Source organism: Lissotriton vulgaris, unplaced genomic scaffold, assembly GCF_964263255.1.
Source record: "Lissotriton vulgaris unplaced genomic scaffold, aLisVul1.2 SCAFFOLD_584, whole genome shotgun sequence".
NCBI lineage: Eukaryota > Metazoa > Chordata > Amphibia > Caudata > Salamandridae > Lissotriton > Lissotriton vulgaris.
The window spans coordinates 768,783-794,675 of record NW_028247781.1 but is presented as its reverse complement, the minus strand read 5'-3'; the positions used below and the strand labels follow the sequence as shown (position 1 = coordinate 794,675).

The 25,893-nt window shown below is 44.8% G+C and overlaps 1 protein-coding gene across 2 annotated transcripts in view; it reads right to left on the bottom strand.

Annotated features, from left to right (window-relative positions):
- Nucleotides 1-16,936: 16,936 nt before the first annotated feature.
- The window catches only part of PUSL1 (pseudouridine synthase like 1), a 481,771-nt gene continuing 472,814 nt past the window's right edge, over nucleotides 16,937-25,893 (bottom strand). For both annotated transcript variants that reach the window (XM_086949793.1, XM_086949794.1), the window contains one exon: nucleotides 16,937-17,697. In XM_086949793.1, coding sequence (XP_086805919.1) covers nucleotides 17,521-17,697 — 177 coding nt within the window. In that variant the 3' untranslated portion in view covers nucleotides 16,937-17,520. The remainder of the gene's footprint in view (nucleotides 17,698-25,893) is intronic.

The window sequence follows — 25,893 nt, the reverse complement described above, 5'->3', positions numbered from 1 at the left end:
TAAATTTTACACATTGAACTTGCATTTTTCTATTTCAGCTATGAGTAGTTAATTCATTGCATTCTAGTACTAGTATTCCTGTATATAATGGGAAAGGCACAATAACAAGAGCCAGGTTTAGAAAACAAGATACATCTGACAAGAGAGAGGTTGAGATCTCTGCTTAAGAATCCTGAAGATTAATATGGCTAATTAAATATTGAATTCATTGATTTTTGTGCGTAACGCAGAGGCTTTACTTTTGTTTAAAAAAAGAAAAATACACAAAGCACTTGCATATATTTCAGTACAACTGGTTACTTTAGTTTTTCAATGATGTGCTTTTATTGGTATATTTTTGTAAATTATTATTAAACTATAAGTATTGCATATTGCTTTTAACTTTGGCCTGGCACATTATTTAACTTTATTCAAAGCATGCCCAAGGGAAATAGGAACTCTGGGTTACCACCAGATCCTTTAATGGCAACATTGTGTAATCACCTGCAATGACTAGAATTTACTGTCCCTGCCTTATGTTGTTCCCCTTAACAGTACAAACTGCTAGTGTAAGAAGAAAACACTTTAGAATGTGTTCTACAGAAGTCTGAATGACCCCTGACTGATAACTTAAGTAAACAAAGACATAAAGACAATGTTAAAAGGAATAAAGTATGCTGTGCTAACAGATCTGGAGATAAAAGAGGTGGTGGGATAGCCATCATTGTGAGAGACGCCGGGGAGATCGCTTCTTCAGAATTGCAAAATATGGGCTCAATCGAAGGACTACATTTCTGTTTAAAGATTGGACCTACATCCTCTCTTGCAGAACTTTTGATTCATAGACCCCCTGGGTACGCTCTCAGCCTAACTCTAGATCTCTGCAATGTCATTGCGCAGAAGTCTTTATACTATGCAAACTACGCGGTCCTAGGAGACTTTAATTTACATATTTTGGACCCCAACTGCACTCATGCAGCTCAGCTGATGATTTCACTTGAGGGGGCCAATCTCACTCAGCATGTAAGCTCTCCTACACACTGTGTGGGCAACATATTGGATCTGGTTTTCTCAAACATCCCGTCCTTGGTTGTTGAGCCCCCGCAACAAATGGTATGGACAGACCACTTCTTGGTCCCTTTCTCATGTATCTGAGAAACCCCACAACTAGGTGATAAAACCTATAATACACCTAAAAGGAACTGGAAGAAACTGACGCCGGAATCCTTAGGGCCGGGAATGTCGGAAAGTAAACCTCAACTCACCAATGACCCTAACACAGACTCGAATGCCCTGACCTGGTGGATCTCTACCGCCTTGGATAACCTAGCCCCAGTTAGGTTAGGCGGATCCCCCAGAAACTCCCCGTCGCCTTTGGAGTAAAGGATACTGTCCTTTGGCTAAATTAATTTACAAGAAAGCTATAAAAGAACTTCATAAATCGATGAGGGTGGCTAGAAGAGACTACTCAGTAAATCGAATAACACAGCGGAGAACTCCTGCAAAGGAAGTTTCAGGATAGTTAGCTCTTTTACTAAACCAATAGCATTTGAAAGTAAGATTCCACTGTCACTGTTGTTGTGTGCTAAACTGTCGGATTTCTTTGAGGAAAAAATCTTGAAGGTCTATGATGCCTTCACGACTAGAATGGAAACTACAGAATCTGAAACTATGGAAACCCACACTGGGTTTCCTCCCTATCAGAATTTCCCCTATCTCTCAACAGGAATCCTTGGCAGAGATCTGAGAGGCAAATCGGGGTCCTCAGAAGATCCATGCCCCCCAAAACTGTGGAGAGCACTGGCCCATATTATTAATCCCACCCTAAACCACTTACGGAACAGCTCACTTGCCATTTGCATCTTCCCGCAGTCTTGGAAACATGCCATGCTCCTGCCTCTCTTGAAGAAACCCAATGCTGGTGAACCAAACAACTATCGTCCAATCTCACTTCTGCCAGCTCCTGCGAAGATGCTGGAAAAATTGGTCCAACAGACACTGCATTTTACATGAAACGCAGTCTGGATTTCGTGCGGGCTTCAGCACTGAGACAGCTCTGTTGGAGGTCGTAGAGCCTATAAGAATGTAGGTGGACACAGGAGCCTCAGCATGCTAGTGCTGTTGGACCTGCCTGCCGTCTTTGGATCATCTAATCCTACTTGCCAGGCTTAAATGTGCGGGAGTAGATGGGACGGCTCTGGCTTAGCTAAAGTCCTATCTTAGTGACCATACACAAAGGGTTACTCTTCAACCTTTTAAGTCAAAGCCAAATCTATACGGTGTGGAGTTCCACAGAGATCGGCACTGAGCCCTCCACTTTTTGACGTGTATCTGGCTCCACTCTTCTCGCTTATTGCCAAATGGGAAATTAAATCTATCTCCTAGGCAGATGACACGCAGATGGTACTCTCCTTCAAGGACCCCTCAGCTAACTCCTTCGCTAGATTTAGGGGATGCCTGAAGGACATCTCCAGCTGGATCAACAACATTAAATTAACGCTTAATGCAGAAAAAACTGAGGTCCTGTTTTTTGGCAAGGCACCCCTCCGTCAGCCAAACTGTGGTGGCCGGTGGAAATGGGACTACCCCCCTGCCCCTCAACGTTAAATGGGAATCTGAACTGACGTTCTCAAAAGTTTAAGTTTAAGTTTAAGTTTCAACCCAAATACGTCACGTGGCAAACTCTTGCTTCAGTATGCTGAGAAGACTTGACGCATCAGTGACATCAAGGCTGGACTATGCAAATAGTCTTTACCTGGGGATGCCTGCATATCTGATCAAGAGATTGCAGATGGTGCAAAATGCGGCTGTGAGATTTATCAGAAGAGTACCTTTTAGACATCACATCTCTCCGCACATCAAACAGCTTCACTGGCTACCTGTAGCCAAACAGATTGAATTCAAGTCACTGACGGTAGCCTTCAAGGCTTCTAGAGGCAACTGTCCCAACTACATTAGGAAGCAAATCCATCCCAATCTTCAAAAACGCTCGCTAAGATCAAACTCCCAGAATTTGCTTTGCGTACCTCAATATGCGAAGGCACGCATTGGGGGTAGATCTTTCACGGTGGCTATGACCAGACTATGGAACTCTCTTCCAGTTAAACTTCGCATAATCCAATTGAAATCAGAGTTCAGGAAGGCGCTGAAGACCTGGCTATTTAGACAGAGCTAGACTCTCGATATTTTATCTCTCCTGCTTGCCTGTGATAGCGCCGGGACACCTCTGTCAGAGGTAGCTGATGCGCATTTAAATGTACTATTATTATTATTATTATTATAATACATATTATTTCATATAAAGTTATACTTAACAATTGTGTGTAGGCCTTTGCACAATCTTAAAATGTGAAGAGCCTGATGGCATTTTTCTCTGGAAAAGGTGGCAACCCTACATCTACTCCAATAAGTTCTGAACTTCCTCTTCCCTCTAAAACTTAAGGTGCTCCATGGAGGACGCTCTCTTTCAGAGGCCCACACCCACTCCTGTAATGTCCCTGGCAGGCTCAGACATAAAAGAAACAAATACGTTATTTTTGTTTCTTATCTGAGCTGTGTCAGCTCCAAGCAGGCAGCATACGGCAGCTGCTTTATAGAGACATACGATGCACAGTCAAGCTGAGGCCCGCCCACACTGTGGGGGACTGCAGGGATGTTTGTTATGCCCATAGATGAAATAATTTTCTGGCAGGGGTGGACAAGCACAAGAACCGGTCTATGGCACTGTTTTCCGTAAACTGTATAAAGGCAGAATCCGCCTTTTTGAAAAATAGGTAGGACCAGTCAAAAGCCATATCAATGAGGGATGCCTGAATGTCTCCAGAAGGGGCTGCGGATCGCACCCACACATGGCAATCACACTAGTGCTGACTGCTTGTCCCACCCAATTGGCAGTGTCAAGGCATGCCAAATTCTATATTCAACTGCATCCTAGCTGTCTTGAATGGTTTGCCGCAAGGAGGCCCTGAACTCTTCTGGGACTACTGGCAAGATCTCCTTGGCCATGTCCCAGAGGGTGTGGGTATAACGGCCTAGTAGGCAGACTACACTGACTGACCTCAATGCCAAACTGGCCAAAGAGAACATTCCCTTTCAAATGCTCAACCTTTTTCAACTCCCTCTCTTGAGGAGACATGGGGAATGTATTAAGGTTCACTTTGCTGGTGGAAGCATGGAACACCAAGCTCTTAGGAGTAGAAACATCTGTTCACTGGTAAGCAAGAGTAAGGCTTTGCCCAAGTGCTCATAAGGATGTCATACAGGGCTATATTAAATGAAATTAAGTGGTCAGATAGGCTGGCTGAGGGTGAAAAACATTCACACAGATATTTATCTTGGCTTCAACCGAATACAGTTTTAGGTCCCGGACCTCAGCTGCTCAGCAAATGAAGAACTCTCATTTATCTGGCCCAAGGGACAAAACCACCCTATATTGAGTCAATTGGCCTCCTGCACATATCATCATCTTAATGTTATGTTTTCCTATGTGAATTTCTTAAGTTACTATCACTCTGGAGAATATCCTGGCGCTGACAAAATGTGTGTGCCTAGACCCTGCCAATGGTAGGATGACAAAAAGAAAAGCCAGGACTTTATCTTCTTGATAAATTCAAGAGAGGAGGCTCTGCTATCAAAAAGCTATGGGAAGTTGTTCCACACTTTAGGAGCGATGGTCCGGTTCAATGTATGAATGGGATGCATGCGAGTAGAAGTCCTGCGCAGCAGAGAAGTCATGGTGGTTGGTAGAAGGAGATGTGACTGTTCAAGTAGGTGGGGCCTAAGTTGTGTAGGAGCTCGAATGTATATGTGAGGAGTTTGAAATGAGCATGTTTGTGTATCAGAAGCCAGTGGCGCTCCTCAGGTGTATTGTCATGTGATTTCTCTGTCAGAGGATGAGAATTAGTCTGGCTGCCAAGTGCTGGATGATTTGTAGCCTTCTGGTGAGTTATTTAGTGATCATTGGGGTAGAGGGTGTTCCTGTAGTCCCCCTTGCTGATGACTAGGGTGTGAGTGATGTTTTTTCTAGTGTTGCTTGGGAGCCATTTGACTAACTTTCCTCAGCATCTTCAGGGGGTGAAAGTAGGATGCAGAGACTGTTTGACTTATCCGGTCGTGTCCAGCTCGCTCAAGATGATAACTCCGCCGCTCCTGGCATGAGTGCTTGATGTCGTTCCGCAGTTTGGTCGGCCACCAGTTGGAGTCCCACGGTGAGGAGTTATTGCGGAAGATCACTACTTCTGTCTCGTCAGTGTTGAGCTTGAGACGGTTGTTTTCATCCAGTTAGCAACTTCAGTCATGCAGAAGGTGAACTTGTTTCTCATGTTGGGGAACTTGTCTGCACGGATGACATTTGCCAGAGGGATCATGTATGAGTTGAAGAGGGTGGGGCTGAGCGGTGAACCCCGAGGCACTGTGCATGTGACTTTGCAGGCTTCGGAGGAGTAATATGCCAGACTGACAGCTTGAGTTCTAAAAAGGAGCCGATCCATATAGAGAGCAGATCCTTGGATGCCAATCTCTCAGCACATGCCTGATGAGGAAGTCGTGAAAGACTGTGTCAAATGCTCTGGACACCCAGGAGAACGCTCTGTCTTCCGTTTTCAAGGATCATAAATGACGGTCATGAGTGCTGTTCCTTTACTGTGGTTGGCCTAAATTCTGACTGAATGGCATCAAGGAGTTGGTGGATGATGAAGTGGTCAGTGAAGTGTTGATTAATTAGTTTCTCTAAGACCTTTGCTGGTATGGTAGGAAGGAGATGGGTTTCTTGACCATGGGCATGATGGTGGCATGTTTCTAGGTGTCCGGGAATGTGACTGGTCGATTGAGGTATTGAGGATGGGTTTTAGTGCTTTGCTGATGGGTAGGAGTCCTTTGGTGAAGATGTGGTGGGGAAAGAATCAGACTGGGCCTGAGTGATGAAAAGCCACAAGGTCAGGGTTCCTATTCATGATGGGAAGTTTAGCTGCAACAGTGCCAGGGTCTAGTTGAGGGGTAAAATTGACATATATGGAGGTGATTGTGTAACAGAAGCATTCAGAGAGCTTGTTGCAACGGTCTTGCAATGGCTTGATGTTGCTGGAGGCGGTGAAATATGTTTGATTATGGTGAAGAATTCCTTGCTGCTGTTCCTGCCAGCATTGATACGAGAGCTGTGTGCTTGGTGCTCCGTATCTGCTGTTGTTTGCATCTTATGATGGATTTTAAGAGTCTTTATCTGTGGTGACTTTACCTGGTCTACATTTCCGCTCTAGTTGCTTGCAGAGGCGTTTCGTCAGCCTGAGTTCCTCGGAATACCAGCTCGGTATACCAGCTGGCCTATGGTCAGGCTCTTGTCGTTGGGTTGCGCATGGGTGTCAATACAAATGATGATCGAGGTTTTGACGTTTTTGATGACATTCAACAAGTTGCTGGTGTGCTTGGGCCGGTGCGCAGAAAGTTCAGAAGCCCATTCCTCTTCTGTGATACTTTTCCAGCTGCGGCCAGAGGGTCTGGTGGTGGTTGGTCTGTGGTGGTGCAGGATGGTATGCTGAAACGGAGGAGGACATGGTCTGTCCAGTTCATAGTTGCTGGCTTGTCGAATGTGCTGTTTCTGGTTCAGAGAAAATCAAGACCAACAGGTGTCTGGCGGTGTGGGTGGGTTTGGTAATATGCTGGGCGAGGCTGAGGCTTCTGGAAGAGTTCAAGCGTTTGGGTCGGTGTAGTCGCTAGGTGAAAGTTAAGATCTCCAAGGAGGAAGAAAGTGCTAGCATTTATGATCAGGATATGACGAAGACAGCGATATTGCTGGTGAGTTTGGTGCAATTTTGTGGTCTGTGTATGAGGGGCCCACCCAAGGAGAAGTTGGCTGTGATGCATCTCTTGAACATGAGGTGTTCCATGCAGCTGGTGGGGGATTGGGTTTCCATGTAGGTGGTGCAGCCAATGGTATCTTTGAATATGATGGCAACACCACCTCCAGGCTTGTGCTGACAGTCTTGCCTGGCTGTCTTCTAGCTGGTGGGGAAGGCTGTGACGATGTTCCGCCGAACATCGTCACAGCCTTCCCCAGAGCTATGTTTCTGTGAGGAAGAGCAGCTCCGGAGTGTGGTTCTACAGTAGGTCCCATATCGCAGTGGCATGTTTGGTGACATGGCCAGTGTCGAGGAGCATGCATGGTGTGTTGTGGGGGTGATGGTTAGTCTGTGTAAGTGGGTGACTGGTTTGTGTGAGCGAGTGGGGTGCTGGCTGCTGTTGCTGCAGGAGTTGTGAGTGTAGGGTGAGATAGCTGTGGGTGTAGGTTGTGGAAGAGAGCATGGCAACTTGTAGGAGGTGCATGTGAATGCTCCTTCTGTGTTGTGTGGTACAGGAGTGCAGCCAGGGTTGAGAGCGCAAGGAGCATGGCAGGGTAGTAGAGGGAATGGGGAAGACAAGGGTTCACGGCATTGGACACAGGATGGGTTTGCCAGCGGCGCGTCGGCACTGCAGCTGCCATTAAGTAAGTCCTTGTAGGGGAGAAGCGAAGGGGACAGTGGGTGGGAAACCGGTGAAGTCACTTCTAGTGCAGATGGATGATGGGAAGTGCAGTGGTGTCACTTCCTGAGCAGATGGATGATGGGAAATTAAGTCTTCTTGATCCGGATCAAAATCCGAGCCAAAAAGATTATGGTTTTGTTGGTGTCACATCATATGGGAACTGGGCATACTGCAGTTGACTGAAAGCATGACCTCAGTTAGAGTTGAGATAGGATCGGACACCGGGGTTGGCACGAAATGTCCCTCCTGCGCTGGGGACCTTGGGACCCACGCCGATGAAGAATGGACTGGCACAAGTGTTGGAGCCAAAAATGAAACATGAAAAGTGTTTCAGGGGCTCAGAAGGTGCCATGGATGGGTCTGCTCACAGTAATCTCACTGGAGGCATCTGCAGAGGCATGCAGAAGGGAGCTGGAAGACTGCGAAAATATGCACCATCAGATTTTTAAAGACCTCTGCCTGATGTGATGGCGCTGATGGCCTGGGGAATTCAGGATGCTGCGAGCCCAGTTGTGGTATTGGAGACTAGAGCAAGATCTATTAGCACCTTGTCGGCCTCCTGAGTTCTCTTCTGACAGAGAGCTACGGGTTGGTATGGAGTCCTGCTTTGACTTCTTATGCTTCTTCCTGGACTTGGACTTATTTATTTATTTATTTATTTATTTATTTATTTATAGTGTTTTGTATAGCGCGGACAAGACCCGTGGGTATCAGAGCGCTTAACAAGGAAGGAATTACATATAAAGATAATAAAAGCAATACTAACAACAAGAGAATAGTGAGGTAGAAGGCAATATACTGTATGGACGAGATTAAATATATATATTCATAATGATTGTGCAATTGGCATTATATGGAGAGCAAGGCTTGGCTTGTGTCATGGTAACAAACCATGCTCGTTGAGGTAGGGTTATAAGGCGATCCAGTGCATATCAAGGATATTAAGTATAAATAAATCAAATGCAGTAGAAGTTGTATATAATGGTTGTGACATATAGTTAAGGTTCCACATATATGGATAAATCAATCAAGTGAGATAGAAGTTATATAGCATGACTGTGAGATATAGTTAAAGTTCACACATATATACGAGGTAGCAGTGATGTGTCAAGCCTCGGCTTGCACACGGTATCAGTTCATTGTTCGATGAAGATCTTCCAATTTTCCATGGAGAGGGCAGCACTCAGTTAGCGTAATTGATCATCCCGGTGATCCTTAGGTTTCTCTAAGTAGGGTATTTACTCATCAAGTGGCTCTTCAATTCTCGTTTGAATGTTACTGTATTTTGAATCTTCCTGATGTTTGGAGGGAGTGAGTTCCAGATTCTGGGGGCAGCTCTGGAGAATGCTCTGTTGTAGGTCTTTTTCTTGTGGAAAAAGGCTGGTCGTAATAGCAAATCTTTTGCGCTTCTCGTTGTTCTGTTACCTCCTGAGATCTTAAGTTTCTTGGCTAGGTATCTAGGTGTGTTGTAGTGAACCGCTTTGTGCGTAATACAGGCCAACTTCATTTGAATTCTGGCCTCGTAAGGTAGCCAGTTTAGTGCTTTCAGGTGAGGAGATATGTGATCGAATTTCTTCGTTCCTGTAATGAGTCTCGCCGCTGCGTTGAGGCAGGCTTTTAGTGGTGCTGTGGATGTTTTTGGCAGGCCCGCTAATGTGGTGCAGCCGTATTCGATCCTCGAGATGACTAGTGATTGTATAGCCAGTTTTAGATCTGTCTCAGTGATAAAGGGTTTCAGTTTTCTTAAATAATTCAGGTGGAAGCGGGCGCTCTTGGCCATTGAGTTAATATGGTTTTTCATGTCGAGGTTCTTATCTAGTGTAATTCCTAGTGATTTGGCTGAGTTAACTAGGGTCGGGGTGCAGTTTAGCGCAGTCACCAGTTTAGTCCACTCTATAACTTCAGATTGGCTCCTTGTCGGTGAGATTAGCAGGAATTCAGTTTTCTGGGCGTTTAGTTTCAGATGGTTCATTGTTAACCATCGTAAAGCACTCTTTAGTGTCTTGTTCATTAGGTCAATGTCCTCAAGGGAGGCGATCTTTATGTATAATTGCGTGTCGTCCGCATACATGTGATAGGATACCTGTGATTTTTGAAGGATCTCCGTGAGAGGTTCTACATATAAGTTGAATAGATCTGGGGATAGCGTAGAGCCTTGTGGGACCCCTATTGCGTTGGGGCTCGGGGAAGAGATTGCTTGGTTAACCAGGAATCGCTGAGTCCTATTCTGTAGGAAAGAATTGAACCATTTCAGCACGTTTCCAGACAAACCCATCCTGTTTTGTAGTCTGGTCATAAGCACTTCGTGTTTTACCGTATCAAATGCTGATGATAGGTCTAGGAGGATCAGTAGGCAAGATTGATTTCGGTCTAGGGCTTTAAGGGCGTCATCGACAATGTGCAGGATCGCAGTTTCGGTACTGTGCCCTGTTCTGAAACCTGATTGGCAATCATCCAGTAGCGAGAATTTAGCGATGTGTTGACTTAGTTGGCCCTGCACGCATTTCTCAATGAGTTTAGCCAGTAGAGGGATGTTGGTCACTGGTCGATAGTTGTTCGGGTCTGTAGCAACAGCTGTCGGTTTTTTAAGGATGGGCATCACCTGCCCTGTTTTTAGACAGTCAGGGAGGGTTCCTTGTGCAAGTGAGGCGTTTATTATCTCGGTCCAGATCGGAACTAGCGTGTGGCTGATTTCTCTTACACACTTTCCTGGTAATGGGTCTTGAAAGTGGTTGTTCGGTCTAAGTTCCGCCAGCGTTCTGGCGATCTTTTCCTGGTCGTATAGTTCAAATGTGTCCCATTTTGCCTTATTTTTAGTTTGGAGGCACTCTGGTGAGAAATTGGACTCGTTACTGGATTGAGGTAGTGCCTTAAGGTTAGTTGCTGCAATTGTGAGGTCGTCTTCAAGCAATTTAGATTTTTCAGTGAAAAATGAGGAGAATTCCTCGCAGCTTATGGGAGTTTTTGTATTCTCTAAAACCGTTTTGGCTAGTTTATTTGACTGTTGTTTTAAAATCTCGAAGAGTTTTCGTGGTCTGTTTATGGCATTGTCCAATTCATCTCTGAAAAATTCTTTTTTGGAGTCGATTATTTTTTTGTTGTATTCTTTTCTTGTTTTTCTGAGCGCTTTCAGCTCCGGGGAGGAGGGATGTTGTCTCCACCTCCTTTCGGCCATTCTCAGTTTGCGCCGGTCCTCATTCAATGATTCATTAAACCAAGGATTTCTTGGTTTCTCTGATACTTTTTTCATTTTTTGGGGCATGGTGTCATTGACGATATTACCAATTGAGGTTATGTAGTGATCCGTCAGCTCATTGACATTTTGCTTATTGTTGGGTGGCTTCAGGTCTCTCTCACACCTTTTAACCAGTAGTTCAGTGTTAGCCTCCTTTGTGTCTCGGATCAGTTTCTTGAGCTTGCATGGTTGCACGGTCCTGCCCTAAGTCATTGTAGGTATCGTGAATGTTATGATGTGATGGTCAGACCAGTCACATGGGTCTATAGCAAGGATAGAGGTCTCATCCTTTTTTGAGATAATCCAGTCTAAGGTCGCTCCTTGTGAGTGAGTGGGTTGGTTGCAGGCTTGTACAAGTTTTAGCTCATTGAGGAAGTCTTTAAGCGCGTTGACCAATTTATCACCGCCGTCATTCCAATGGAGGTTCAAGTCACCTAGGAATATGTTATTGGCGTCCGAGTTAGAGTTGGTCGTTATGATCTCCATCAGTTGTTCTGTGAACTTAGCGTTCTCTCCTGGTGGGTGGTAGAATGTATGCAGTTTGTAGCTTTGATTCTTTGGTGTTCTCACATTAATACCAAGGTATTCACAGGATTCTAAGGGGTCAGATTGGAAATGGCAGACCTCGATCTCCGACCGGTGTATGCAAGCTATGCCTCCTCCCACATTTCTTGGTCTGTCTAGCCTGACGATGTTATATTGTGGTGGTACTAAGAGATCCATGGTAGGAGATGATGATTCATTGAGCCATGTTTCCGTGAGGATGGCCAGGTCAATTTCCTTATTGATGATGAGGGCGGCTATGTCTGCTGCATGTTTAGTTGCCGAACGACAATTAAGTAGAAGGCAGTTCAGGGGTTTCTGTGATTTAACGAGTTTTCCATTATCCGATTCAGATGCAATAAGCTGAATATGTTGAAGATTTTGGTGGATTGCTTTCCTGTCATTCTTTCTGGTCGTTCTACTAGAGTCAATAGGTACTGTTTTGATATTCTCCTCCTTACTACGGGCAGGTTGCTCATAGGACCTGAGTAAGGCCCGAGTTTCTTCAATCAACAAGGGCTTTGTCCTGTTAGGTCTGTTGTGTCTAAGTACCAGATTCTGGATGTGTGAGACCTTGGTGTGCGTGCTTATCGTCATCTCCCAGATTTTTCCAATTGTCTGTGAGACTTTCATCGAGTTTTGCGCTAGGTTACCTACAAGTTTTTGGAGCTCCTTGATTTCTTTCTGTGTTCGGGATGAGTTCTTGTGTGAGGTAAACCTGGCTGGATGAGCATTGTAGTTTGCTCTTCTCTGCAACTGATCTGATCACATTCCCACAGATCTTTTCTTGGTAAGGGGTGTATTTGTGGATATGGATCTGTAGGATTCCGGTCTCGTATTCGCGGGGGGAAAGGAAGGGTCGATATCATCTACTTTGTTCATTTCATTGGCTTCATAGAGGGATTCGCTTGGAGCTGGGATACATTCTTCCAGCGTAGTGGAGTTGTGCGTTAGCGGCACCGGCTCTATCCTTGGGACCTTATTCTTCACTTTGTTTCCAAGGTTGGTGGCCATCGCTATCCTTTCTCTCTCAGTCTCTGGTGTTGCCATCGCATTTACGGTTAAATCTTCAGTGTTACCGGTTTGGTTGTTCTGGCCATCTGATAGATTGGTGTCTCTAGTGTTGGAGTCGATGTTTTCACGTGCGATATCTGGTAGTGTCACGTTTTGTTGAAGGTTTGGTCCTTCTGAGTAATCTTCTAAGTTTTGGAGAGTTAGCTCATAGTTCTCAAGTTCTCTGTTGGTTACTTGAATCGGTTCTTCCTTGTGGGTCAGGCTATGCTCTTCATTAGCCGGATTGTAAGTCCTCCCTGTTCTTTCGGTCCTATTCTCTAAGGTTACCTTCTCAGTTTCCGTTATATCTCCAAGGCTGGGAGTTTGAGAGTTGTGGCCCCCTGGTTGGTTGATGTCCCCAGTTGAATTGACACTGTTGTCCCGCATGATTTCATGCTGGGTCATGGGTAGTTGGTGTCTTGGTCTCTCCAGAGTTTCTTTTACAATTAGGAAAGTCTTCTCAAATTCCTCAAGGTCCCTATTGGCTGCTTGTATCAGCACTATTCCCGTTTTATATAACGTGATGCATAGTTCAGCATTGCAACTTCTTGATGGGGAAGTCATTATTTTTGTGCCATGAGGGATGTTTTTCATATCTATTATGACCAGCATTTCTGTGAGTGCATTGCGCCATTTCGCTGTTTTATTTGTGTGAAAAATCAAGTCATTCATTACGGTGCCTTTGACCATATCAAAGTATGGATCGGCGAACAATGTGTCCGGGTTTTTTCTCAATGTGTTATGTTTGAACTTTTTGGCAGCATTTTTGGATAGAGTAGAAGGATATTTTATACTCTGTGTTTTAGGGCCTATCGTCACTCGGCCTCTTACATCCATTTTCAATTGCTGTTGTCAGACTATTTTGATTTGATCAGAGTTGTTCCCTTGTCAGTGAACAATGGTAATCTCCTTATTAGTCCCAGTTTTGGCAGATAGATCACGTACCAAAATTTCACAATTTCGTGGAGGGTGCAGTTCCTCTGCTGAACTCCAATTATACCTTTCTAGTTCCGTTACCATGTCGTAGGAATTAATTTCACTATCCCTTAAAGAGTTAAGAGAAGTCTTGTGTGGGACTAGCCATTCCAAGATGTCCGTCGTTTCATAATCTATTATTGACTTCAACTTACCGGACGACTTCGACAGCGAAGAAGACCTGTTGTGGGAAATGGGCCGTGCCCTCAACTTAGAAAGGGACTTACACAAGATCTGTGACTTCTTTGGGTGTTCAGCAACATGCCACCTTGCTTCACATTACGGATTGCCTTTGGGTGTATGAGAGCACATTCTTCATATTACTTTGAGTCGTGCCCTGCGCCCAAACACCCAAAGTGACCTTGTACGTGTCTGTTACTGACATCAGTTTCTGAAATTCAGAGCATGGTTTGAACACTATAGACTTCAGTGGGGACATCCTGGCCTTGCACACTGGAAAAGCAATTTAGAAGAATTTGTAAACCAATGACAAAAGGGAGGAGAGCTCCCAATCAGGGTTCGAAGGCGGGAAAGGAAAAGAACTGATGTTGGTGTGCAAGGGTGGCTCATACATGTGGCTCCGCTCCATCATATCCGGGGTGGAAGGAGGCCAACATGGAGATGAACCACTTGGCATCACGTGGGAGCACTGGTATGAAAATGTCCGGATCCAGTGTGGCACCTGAAGAATATTTTAAAGATGGTGAATTTTTGGTTAGAAGTAGCCCCCAGAAATGCATCCAACTAGGAAACTAAAGAGTGAAAGTAAAGGATATTTGTGCCTAAATTGTTTTACTCATCGACTTTATTAAAACAAGGCCTACAGAAGAAAGTTCCATATCACCACTAGGCCTCATTCTGGTATGGCACTGTCAATAATGAGAACAGTATCGTGTTCGTCTACACACAAGTGATCACAGTCTAAAAGAGCCAGACCGATGATACCTACAGGGCAAGTGCTACAGCAGGGCCGGCTCTAGGCATGTGCAAGCTGTGCACCTGCACAGGGCCACCAAACCACAGGGGCCACCATGCCAATATATATCCTTAATATAATAATCCTCTGAGGATGGATACATATTTGCGTGGCGGCCCCTGGCAGAGATTTGGCGGCCTCAGACTCTGTTCCACTTCCAAACACCCTGACCCCCCCCCCTCTTCTCTGGCCTCCACGCTCTGCCCCGCCCGGACCCCCTCTTCCGGGGCTCCCTAACTTCGCTCCCTGCTCAGGGCGGCCATGAGCCTAGCTATAGTAATGACATGACACTGCCTTACCATAACAGCCAAAAACGATTGGCTCTGCCAATGCCTCCTTTTGTTCATGCTGTAAAGTATATGCAGTGTACAGGATTAACAAAAGAAGAAGGCACTGTAGTCATTTTTATGAGGCTGCATGTGTGATGAGGTATGCACGTGCATGTGTCATTACACAAGCATGCATGCAAGACAGCACGCGTGCTTCCAAAATGATATGAGTGACAACTTTGTTTTAAAAAATATATTTACTGATCCAAAATAGACTGGTAAATAAACAAACAAGAATTGGCAAAGCCAATAGGTCTCGCTTATGGGTTACCTATTGGCTTTGCCAATAAAATGGAGAGATTATCGGTTGAGACACCAGGATGGTGGTGGGGGTGGGGAAGTAGGGGAGGGCAACGGGGGGTGCTTGGGCGGAGAATAGGATGGTGGGTGTTAGTTAACAGGATGGGGAAAAAAGCGCAATGAAGCGGCTAGCGATGGCTGCGACATATCACTTTTTTTTTCCTTCTGTCAGTTGGGGGGGAATAACAAACACAGCCGTGGGGTGGTGGGAGAGGAATAAGAAACATAGTGGAAATAAGAAACATGGGCCAGTCGGAGGAGAAGAAACAACGTGGCAGGGGTTAAGAAGCAACATAAAAGGGCTTGTAAGGGGACAAAGAAACAGGGACAGGAGAGATAGGAGGGAGAAGAAGTAACATTGACAGAGGTTGGGAGGGGAGGAAGCAAGGGAATAAAAATAAAAAATAGTACCTGAATCTCACCACCACCAGCAGAAGGACCTTAATACATATGAATTTCAGGTTAGTGCTCAATGCGAAAGAAGAGGAAGTGAAGGTGGCTCGTGCTGCTCAATTAGAAGGCAGCAAATGAAAGTTACAATGAAGCCCAAGCACTGGGCAGGTCCCAAGCCCCTTATTCAACACAATGGGCCATATGTATCAAGTTATTTTGCATTAACAAATGGTGCGAACCGCAAAATTCGGCGGTTTGCGAATGCAAAATGGCCTTTTTTCTATGTAGGAAAGGCTTAGGCATTCACAATTTAGGTAATCGTAATTTTTAGCAATTACCTAAATTGCGAATGCAAATAGGGAGTCGCAATTTGCGATTCCCTAATGCCAATGTAAAAAGTCTTTCCTAAATGCGAACTGTGCATTTAGGAAACACTATTATCATCAACTTCAACTAGGGAATGTGTGTGCCTTACATGTGCACCTTTCTTTGTAAGGAGCGCTTCAGGGGGCCCTTAGGCCCCCAGGCACCCTTGCCTTCACATTACTTAATTTGCGATTATCAATTAGGAAATCGCAATTTAAGTAATGCAAGACCATTTTCACCTATGGGCCTTGAGGCCCATAGGAATGAGCGGAGTCACAATTACACATTTTTAAGAAATCGCAATTAGAGAATCGCTATTTCCTGTCTGTTTTAATACATTACATTTTGCAATTACCAAATAGCGATTTCTTTAGAATCGCTAATTGGTAACCACAAAATGATACTTTCATACATGTAGCCCAACATCTCTTGCAAACGAGAGCTTATGCACTAGTGCACATGAGCACACAGCACCAAAACTAAAAAGCAGAGCAAAAGTGATGCTTTTTAAAGTATAAAAACAGTTAAACAATTTAATTTAAAAAATAGGACAGGAGGGGGTAATGGAGGAGCAAGTGAGGTAGGAAGAAATGGGGAGAGGGCGGGGACATGAAAAGCAGCACATAAAGAAGAGCAGTCCTGGGTACAGGGGAGAAGCACACAAACAAGAGAGAGAGCAACTTGGAGCATGGGGGAGGGAGAGACGCAAAAGGCAAAAGCAAAACGGAGCACGGGTGGAAGCACACGAGGGAGACATCTGGAAAACACATGCACACACTTGGAGCGCTTAACCAAAAAGAAAAATAAATAGTTTCCTAAAAGCGAGCAGTGGAAGGATACAAGTGAAGAGGATATGCTCTACAGATAGACAAACACGTGATGGACAATGCAAACTACTGAATCATAAGCAAGCAAATGAGAGTGACATTAAAGCCGACCAAAGGTAAGCAGTGACATTAAAGCCGACCAAAGGTAAGCAGTGGTCTATATTTAAGCCCACTTTAAGTTCCAGGTAAACTGACAATAGGTCTTTTTTGGGGTATTAACCTACAAAAATGGCCTCCAAAGGCCCTGTTGATATAGGTGAAAGGGGTAGTCCAAATGGCAAACTGTTGTTTTTCCTTAGGCTCGCCATAAATCCTTGCACCAGAGCAGAACACCGAAATGCAAGTTTATAAAGTGTCAGTGGCAACAGAAAAATGAAGACCATGAACAGGAGGTAATTAGTTGGGTGTGTTAGAATGATAAATGTCCACACTCAGGCATGAATTTAAAATTGGCCTCTCTTGAGTTAACAGTTTACTGTGGTATCTTCTCACTCACCTTTCCAAAAATAAACAGTTATAGTCTTGAGGCAGCCTCCACAACTTAAGACACTATTTTATCAGTTAAACATGAAAAAAGCATATTCGAAGAGCCAAAATTCTTTATAAACAATGCATCTAGGTTTACAAAAAGTCCTACAATCCCATCAGCAGGACCGTTTAAAAGCCATTGTAATGCCAGCACGTTACTTTTCAGAGATGTGAGGTATTTTGTTTTATAATCGTTCAGCCATTCATTCACTCCACTGATTTCAGCTCCAAGCTCGGAGGTCATCAATTTACGAGGAATTTGAAAATCTTCTTAGGACAAAGAGCAGACTCAGTGAACTCTGGTTCCATTTTCAGGAGTCACTCTTAGAAGGGTTGGCCCGCATGTATCTTCTGATATGGCCTCTTGACCTGAATCACCATCAAGCGCTTGAACCTGTGTGAAGAACAGATCCCACTTGAGGTAAGCAGGCACAGGGGAACACCCCCTAAATCCATCGCTCGGTCAGTGAAAGCCACCTGTAGTCTAGTCCACTCAAACGATCATGTGTCACTGATAAGCCCATCATATTCCACGTTCTTCAAGAAGAGGCCGTATGGTGGAGCCATAGCGTTACTTGGATAAGCCGATGGGTCTCTTGACTCAAGCAGCTCCTTCACCTGAGCCGGGGTGAAGCGACCTTGGCCAACAGCCACAAGAATGCCGGTCATCCTCCGCACCTGCAACGACAAAATACAAGGGTTTCATCTGAAGCCTTCTTATTTATCGACACATCAATAGTTACTAAGAGCTTGGGAACTTTTTAAATTTGCATTTTTTTAATTTGTAATGCAATAAACCCTCCACGGTTTCAAACTTAGTAAGTGGAGGGTGGGTGAAGGGTTGGGAAGTTAGTGATAACTCTGGAAGGCAGATCTGTGCACTCAGAAGCAGAGACTGCATTTTGAAAGAGGTAATGTATATGTTCCTTACTAAACAAGTTGATGCTCATTCCTGATGTTAGTGAGAATTTCCTTGCGCTTACTCCTTGTGGCTCCACAACATTTGATAGTTCTCAAATGCGAGTGTGAGAAGAAGCTGTTTGTTGGTAGATGTGACATGTTAGAGCTGGAAGACATAATTTCATCTTTTTCCAGCAAGAAGTTATTTTTGTGTCCTGTAGCCGTGTGTGTTGGAATTATGGAAGTCTTACAAACAAACACTCTATGAGACATCAATGGTGTTTCTTCCCTAAGAATGTGTTATGTTCATAATATTCCTCGAAGTTTCTATGTGCCTAACTGCTCCCAGTGTTCGCAGATAAGGGGACCTGAGGGCCGGATGTAAAAACTATATATCTATGTTATGTTATTTTGATTTATATAGCACAAAAGGAATCACCCCCGAGAGGGTCTCTCAGCGCTGTAGCGCAATAACAGGAAGGAGGGATATGGAAGATTCAGAAGAGCCAGGTTTTAAGACGTTTTTTTAATAGGGTTAAGTCAGAGCAGGACTGTATATGTATGGGTAGTCTGTTCCAATGGTGGGGAGGTAGGTATGAGAAAGATCTGCCCCAGTATCTGGCCTTAGTAGGCGGTGAGGGCGTAGCAGAGATTGCCCACTGGAGCTTAGGCTACGTGCGGATAACTAGGCTTGTAGGCAGAGGTGGCCGTTTCCTGAAATCAACTTGTGCACTAGGCAGAGGAGTTTGAAGACGGCCCGCTTTTTTATTGGTAGCCAATGCAGAGATTTGAGAATAGGCTCGGAGGGCGTGCGGAGCGGCAGATTGCATACAGGGCAAGCAGCAGTATTCTGCACCACTTGAAGTTTAGGTAGGAGAGCATCATTTTCAGCCACCAGGAGAGCATTGCCATAGTCTAGGCGGCTTACAATGAGTACTTGAGCAAGGGATTTTCTGGTCTGGAGGGGCAGCCATTGGAAAGCCTTTCTACGTAGGTGCATGATCAGGAAACAGGTACCATAGGTGGATTTAACCTGCTTTTTCAAGGAAAGGTTGTCATCTATCAGGAAAACCAAGTACCTTACTACCCTATGGGGATGGGAGCTGTCCCCAGTTCAGGGGGCCATCAGTCCTCTGACCATATGGTATGGACCTTACTGAAACACAGGATCTCTGTCTTTCCTCTGTTTAGTTGTAAGTAGTTGGACAACATCCTTTTTCCATGCCTTCACTAAATCTGATCTTGGTAGATTCAGGATTTGGTCCCATGGAAATAATTAATTGTGTGTCATCCGCGCAGGTGAGAACCAGCGCTCTCAGAGGCCAGAAACAATACATGTTCCAGAGCAGGATGGCTAATGATTTAGCATATCAAGCCTCTGCCGCCTTTGATATGCAACCCTTGCTTCCCATCAGCCCTGGGGAACACAACCCCCTGCCCGGGTTCCTATTTGGCACTAGGCCAGGTGGGAAATTAGCTAGACAGAAGGCGTGTCTCAGGTGGACCACCTGAAGTGGACAGTCGTAGAAGGGTGTCACCATCTTGGTTTTGGAGAAACTTGGAACTCTGGGTCAAGATTATACCCACTGTTCACAGGAAGTGGTCACATGGGGGGGGTGTCGTCTACATCAGGGGTAGGTAGCCCATCGGCTACTGCCCTACACTCCCCTAAATTCATTATTAAGGGCTCCCACAAAAACCAGCACTTCAGCCTACCTGGGCACAGAAGAAGAACAAAGAAGAGTTGTCACCACGAGAATGGAGGAACTGGTCCGAAATTAACAGCAAACCCTGCCTGGCTGCTGGTACCTCGACCATTGCAAAGTCCAGACTCGTCCAAAAGCTGTGCATTCCCCCAAACTCTAGGAGTATTGTCCAGTGCTTTTACAGCCACTTAGCAGCTCCCTTGGGGTGGAGGGGTCACCCACCTGCATCTGCAGACACCGACTGCATCTGCCCGGTACACAATGTTGTTGGTCATCAGGCCCACTGAGGGAGCAGCAAGTCAGGAGGAGGTCTTTGTGGCTAATGGAGGTCTGACCCATGTCTCCACCGGGTTTCGAGACGCTAGACCAACCAGGAGCCTCCCTGCACCAATATCCTGGAAGATCGATCTGCACGATGACGGACTTCAAGGCCAGCGAGACCCATGACGAGAGTGTCCTCTATTTCCCTCCTCTGCAAGACTGATGACAACAGCCTGCCGAACAAAACACCTCTGCACCCAAGGCTCCCAGCCTGGAACCACAGAAACCGAATGTGTCCCCTTGCTCCATAGACCCTCACGATCTGAGACCCCCTTTGGGATCTGCCAGACTTGTCCCCAAGTCCCCACTTGCAGCCTTTTTGTTACAGGTACCCTTCCATTGACTTTAACGTGTAGTGATCGAGGCTACCAACGTGACCAGCACCTCTGTACCAGGTCACACCAGGGCAGGTATACCTGAATTGCTGGTGGCTCCTTGGTCCTTAGCCCCTAACCACCTTAAGTCCTAAAAGTCACCTTTAACAACCATTCACCAGTATATGCATGCAGTGTATGTTTCTCCCACAGAATAACATTACCACATTCGAGGCTCATACATCAAAAACCATTATTTGACCATTTTACTGGAAATCTATAATTCCGAAAGTACTTTCCTGGTTTCGATGATCTTGGTGTCTAAAATGATATAAAAATCTGTATTCTTTTTCTACAATGGTCTTGGATTTCTTCTCCAGTGTGTGTCTCATTTATTGACTCTGTGTGTATACCAAATGCTTAACGCTCCCCTATGATAAGCCTAAACTACTAGATTGGTCCACTACATAAAAAGCCAGCTTCCAACAGGTAGATTAAAAAAAAAAGTTCCTCAAAATGGTCTGTGAGGTTGTTGCATAGAGACTGAGATGCTAAGAAGGGAGAGGCGCAAGCAGTGGGTTTCATGAATTCATTTAGAATCTTATATAATTCTTTAATTGAGTTTCCTTTGTTGTTAATTCTGTCCACTGTGTGGGTCATTCTGGCTTCCGTAATGTTTTTGTGGCAGGTGCCTAATGCTGCTTAATAGGCCAGTTTGTCGGGAGGGGATTTTGTGGTTCTCCATTTGCGTTCGAGCTTTCTGCAGGCTGCTTTTTCTGTTTTGAGAGACTCCAAATACCTACGATAGAGGGCTTTATTAGGTTTTGAGCGACTAAGTTTGGCAGGGCCAATCGCATCTAAAGCCTATTTGAAGGCACTCTGGAATTATTCCAGAGCGAGACTTGATATCTGGGTGCAATGTGGAGGGAGGGGTGGAAGAGTACGACGTGAAAGATGGAAGTGATAACTTTCTCCAAGGTCTCATCATTTTAGGTACTGCTGTCTTATGGCCTAACAATTCTCCAGCAAGGAGCTGGACATTTATGGAGAAGAGGTCTGTCCAGACCATTGGTTTGAAAGAATCTACCCGTAGATTTGGCGAATTGGTAGAAATAAGATCCAACGTATGACCTGCTATATGAGTGGGCCTGAGACCTTTTGATACGGTCCCAATTGATTCAAAGTCTGTAGGCAGACGTACTATTTCTGGTTTTAAGTCTAGTTCTGCATGGCAGTTAAAGTCCCCAATCAGCATGAAGTTGTCAGATACCAGTATATGAGGGGCCACAAGTGCAAATGGTTTACTACTGAAATTTTGTATTGGACCTGGAGGGCGGTAAATTAAAGCACCCATCCAGACCACATTTGTATGCGTCTCCAGTTTCAAAACACAGAGCTCCGCCCAGTCAGCGAGCAGGGAGTCCACTAAAGTGATTTTGGCAGGATTGCAAAATGATATACCCAACAGTATATCTATGATATACCTAAAAGTACACAATGTGCTAAAATCAGAAAATATGATTAGCATTGGGTCTCCTGCTTGCAATGCTAACAGATTAACACGACTAGATTTCATCTGTGTGGCACACACCCATTTTCTCACCTGAGACGAATTCAAGACGGGTTGTAGTCTATGCCATCTAGGAGGTGTGGGCTCTATAATACACCCTGGACTCCAAGCTCCATTTTGACAGCTCAGATCATCTTCCAAGTAATCCAGGAGATTGACACCGGTCACGTGACACGCCAGTCACATCACAAGCCATTGGGATGGCTACCAGGAGCTTTCAAGACAAATCGCTGCTTTCCAGAAAACTAAGGACAAATCATTTCATCTACATTTGGGAATCATTAAACTTTCGGTGTGATTGGCAATCGAGAGGGGATTGCCCATCATGTGCCTGGCCTATCCTCGCCACTCCTAACATTTTGTGGTTGAGACACTGATCAGAGTGGCAGACTTCTGAGAGAAAGAGGCATTCTGGCCAGAAAACACCTCATAGCCTTGCCTTGGACAATGAGAGAGGGTTATACACAGGGCTTTAAGTGGGATGAAAAAACTGGGGGGGTCTCTCAAAGGGGCGTGGCCACCAATTAGGGGCGTGGCTTTTAAACACTTGCGCTAAAAATCTGTGTTTAGTATAGTGTGCCGCCCAACTTGTATTTTGTTGTTTCTGTCATTGCATCCAGATATGTGATGCAACAAGTAACATCATACCTACAAGTAAGGACTATTGGCTTTGTCAATGGTTATTAGTTGCATAAAATAAATAAGCTGCAACTATATCTTGTTACATATAATACTGAAAAAGCTTCCAATTAAAGCCCTGGTGACCCTACCACAATGTTGCTGCTCCTTAGTTTCAAAAGAGAAGGGAAATCCAGAGAGAAAATGACTCTCTTTAAAGGATTTCCCTTCCCCCACAAAGCTCACCTGGCATGAGGTTGTGCCGTAACTTCTCCATTATTGAGAAGTGAGCAGTGTGGGCAGCGCACATCCATGTGCTTGTTATCTCGAAACGGGTCTCTATCTGGCTGTTTTGCACCCTGGCACTTTTTTCCGGACTGCAGAGACAGTAAACTGCTGTCTCTGCAGTCTGGAAAAAAACGGACCCGGCACAGAGCTGACATACGTCACCATCCTGTTCCCGCATTATACCATCAACTCCATTGATGAACTAAGGACCCTGTCAAGTCGACCACACAGTCACCAGAGACCTGCATGACTTTAAATATGGCAATTTGGCAAATGACACTTTGGCACTGAATGCTGCGATCTTAAATGAAATTAGTGCCAAGTTTCTTGCCTGGTGAACACAGGTCTGGATATGGCCGCAATCACAGCCACTGCGCCATTTGTGAAGGTTCCAACCTCTTTTGTGGCCAGCTTTTCCTCACATTTGTGCAGCTAGCTCAAATGAGTGCATTAGACAAACTGTGTACTCAGGAACCTTCTAATCCTTCCCACAGAACACTCGAATCAATCTTAGATGACAAAATACAATGTGTACAGTTCTGGTGACAGCAAGTAGGTGCTACATACAATAATATAACATAGAACATTTATTCAGTGCAACTAGATTACTGATGCTCAGCACATTCGATAACGAGCTCTTCTCGTACCAAACCTATATGTATTGGTTTATTGTCGTCATCAGGATGAAATGCTGAGACAGTATGTGAGCACGTGACCTGCAGCAGGCACGGAGTTACACTACTACAAATACAAGAGCGAGGTCTCTATTTTGGGTGTTCTGTTTGTGGCTTCTCATAGGAGCATTCCGAGGAAATAGGGTAACAAAATGAGCCTATGGTTTTCCCTTAATGATATATTTTAAAAACTCCAAACATTTAAAACCATTGGTTTGGTAAACAAAGATATTTGCAAAATCACCAACAACTGATGACTTTAGATATTCAAAAAGCATCTAGCAATGCATGTTCTGATATTTTTAGACTATTTTAAAGAACATACACAAAATATAAGTGTTGATCCTTTGGCTTTTCTCATCCACGACGCAGCCAGAACCGACCTTCTTATCAGAGGCCAAAGTCAAACATTACTGTTTGGGCAAAAAAACAAAATGGGTAAGTCATTCTTTTTCAGTTCCAGGAACGGCTTAGCCCAGATACCGTCTTCTGCTAAACAGGGTTTAGAGAAGGTGTGGGCGTTCTTTAGACAGAGTCTGTGATGTTTTTTAGTTTCCATGAGATATAGGGGCCCATTAGGATCTCGGACGGATCGTCAAATATACGTCCCTGCCGCCACCCATTTCCTCCCGCCATATTACTATGGCGGGGGGGACCGCAGCGGACGGAAAGACCGTTCGCCCCTTTTCCGCCCGGTCAACAAGTCGACCGTGCGAAAAAGAGTTTAATATGGTGGCGGTATCTGTTAGACACCGCCAGCCATATTACCATGGGAGCGGAAACATGCCTTTCCATGGCGGCATTGCCACCACGGAAAGGCATGCGGGAACTGCTTGTGGGGGCCTGTTGCGGGCCCCCAGGGACTCTGGGAGGTGGGGTGTGCACATGAGGGGTACCTATGGTACACCCCTGCAATTCCATGCACAACATGGCAGGCTCCGCGTGGTGCCTGCCATGTTGTGCATGGAAGTGCACGACATGCCTTCCTGGCATTGTGGCGGGCGGTGCTGAGTGCACCGCCCGTCACAATGTCAGGAATGCAGGATGGGCCCGCCACTGTGGCGGGCGCACCCTAATGACCCCCACTGGACCCCCGCCCTTATGGTGGGCGGCCCCATTTCGCGATAGGATAGCGGGTGGAAAAAGTTTGACCGCCATCCTAATGTGCCCCATAGTGTCTAAAAGAGAAGTCTCTGTTTAGGGTATGTTAACCACATGATTGACTCAGTTGTTAGACATCTCTTTTGGAAAACGGACAGCAGTATAGATCATGCAGTCTGTCACCCATTAATGGTAAAAACACTAGAGACTGAAGAATTGGGTGTAGTGTGTACATATGCTGCATTTTGCCCGTGCATGTTTTAATTTTTTCTTAATGGATTTTTTAATGATCCAGGCTAATGGTGATGCCCCAATGTTAAACCATGAACTTAGATCGACCTGGCTACCCAAGGATGATGCAATCCTGCACTCAAACATTGTTCGGTGTCTAATATACAGACCAAGCCGACGGTGTTTGCAAGGGCAACTTGGTGTTTACACAGAAAAATGGAATTGTTGACTCAGTGCCCTCGCATATGATCAAAGCAAGAGTTAGAGACACTCTATCAAAGCAAGAGCTGGGGTATTCTATTGAAGCAGGAATTGGAGGTATTCTACCAAAGCAGGAATTGGAGGTATTCTATCAAAGCAAGAATTGGAGGTATTCTACCAAAGCAAGAATTGGAGGTATTCTATCAAAGCAAGAGTTGGAGGTATTCTATCAAAGCAAGAGTTGGAGGTATTCTATCAAAGCAAGAATTGGAGGTATTCTACCAAAGCAAGAATTGGAGGTATTCTATCAAAGCAAGAATTGGAGGTATTCTACCAAAGCAAGAATTGGAGGTATTCTATCGAAGAACGAATTGGAGGTATTCTATCAAAGCAAGAACTGGAGGTATTCTATTGAAGCAAGAGTTGGAGGTATTCTATCGAAGCAAGAATTGGAGGTATTCTACTGAAGCAAGAGTTGGAGGTATTTTATCGAAGCAAGAATTGGAGATATCCTATTGAAGCAAGAGTTGGAGGTATTCTATCGAAGCAAGAATTGGAGATATTCTATTGAAGCAAGAGTTGGAGGTATTCTATCGAAGCAAGAATTGGAGGTATTCTATCAAAGCAAGAGTTGGAGGTATTCTATCAAAGCAAGAATTTGAAGTATTCTATCAAAGCAAGAATTGGAGGTATTCTATCAAAGCAAGAATTAGAGGTATTCTATTGAAGCAAGAGTTGGAGGTATTGTATCAAAGCAAAAATTGGAGGTATCCTATCAAAGCAAGAATTGGAGGTATTCCATTGAAGCAAGAGTTGGAGGTATTCTATTAAAGCAAGAGTTGGAGGTATTCTATCGAAGCAAGAATTGGAGGTATTCTATTGAAGCAAGAGTTGGAGGTATTCTATCGAAACAAGAATTGGAGGTATTCTATCAAAGCAAGAGTTGGAGG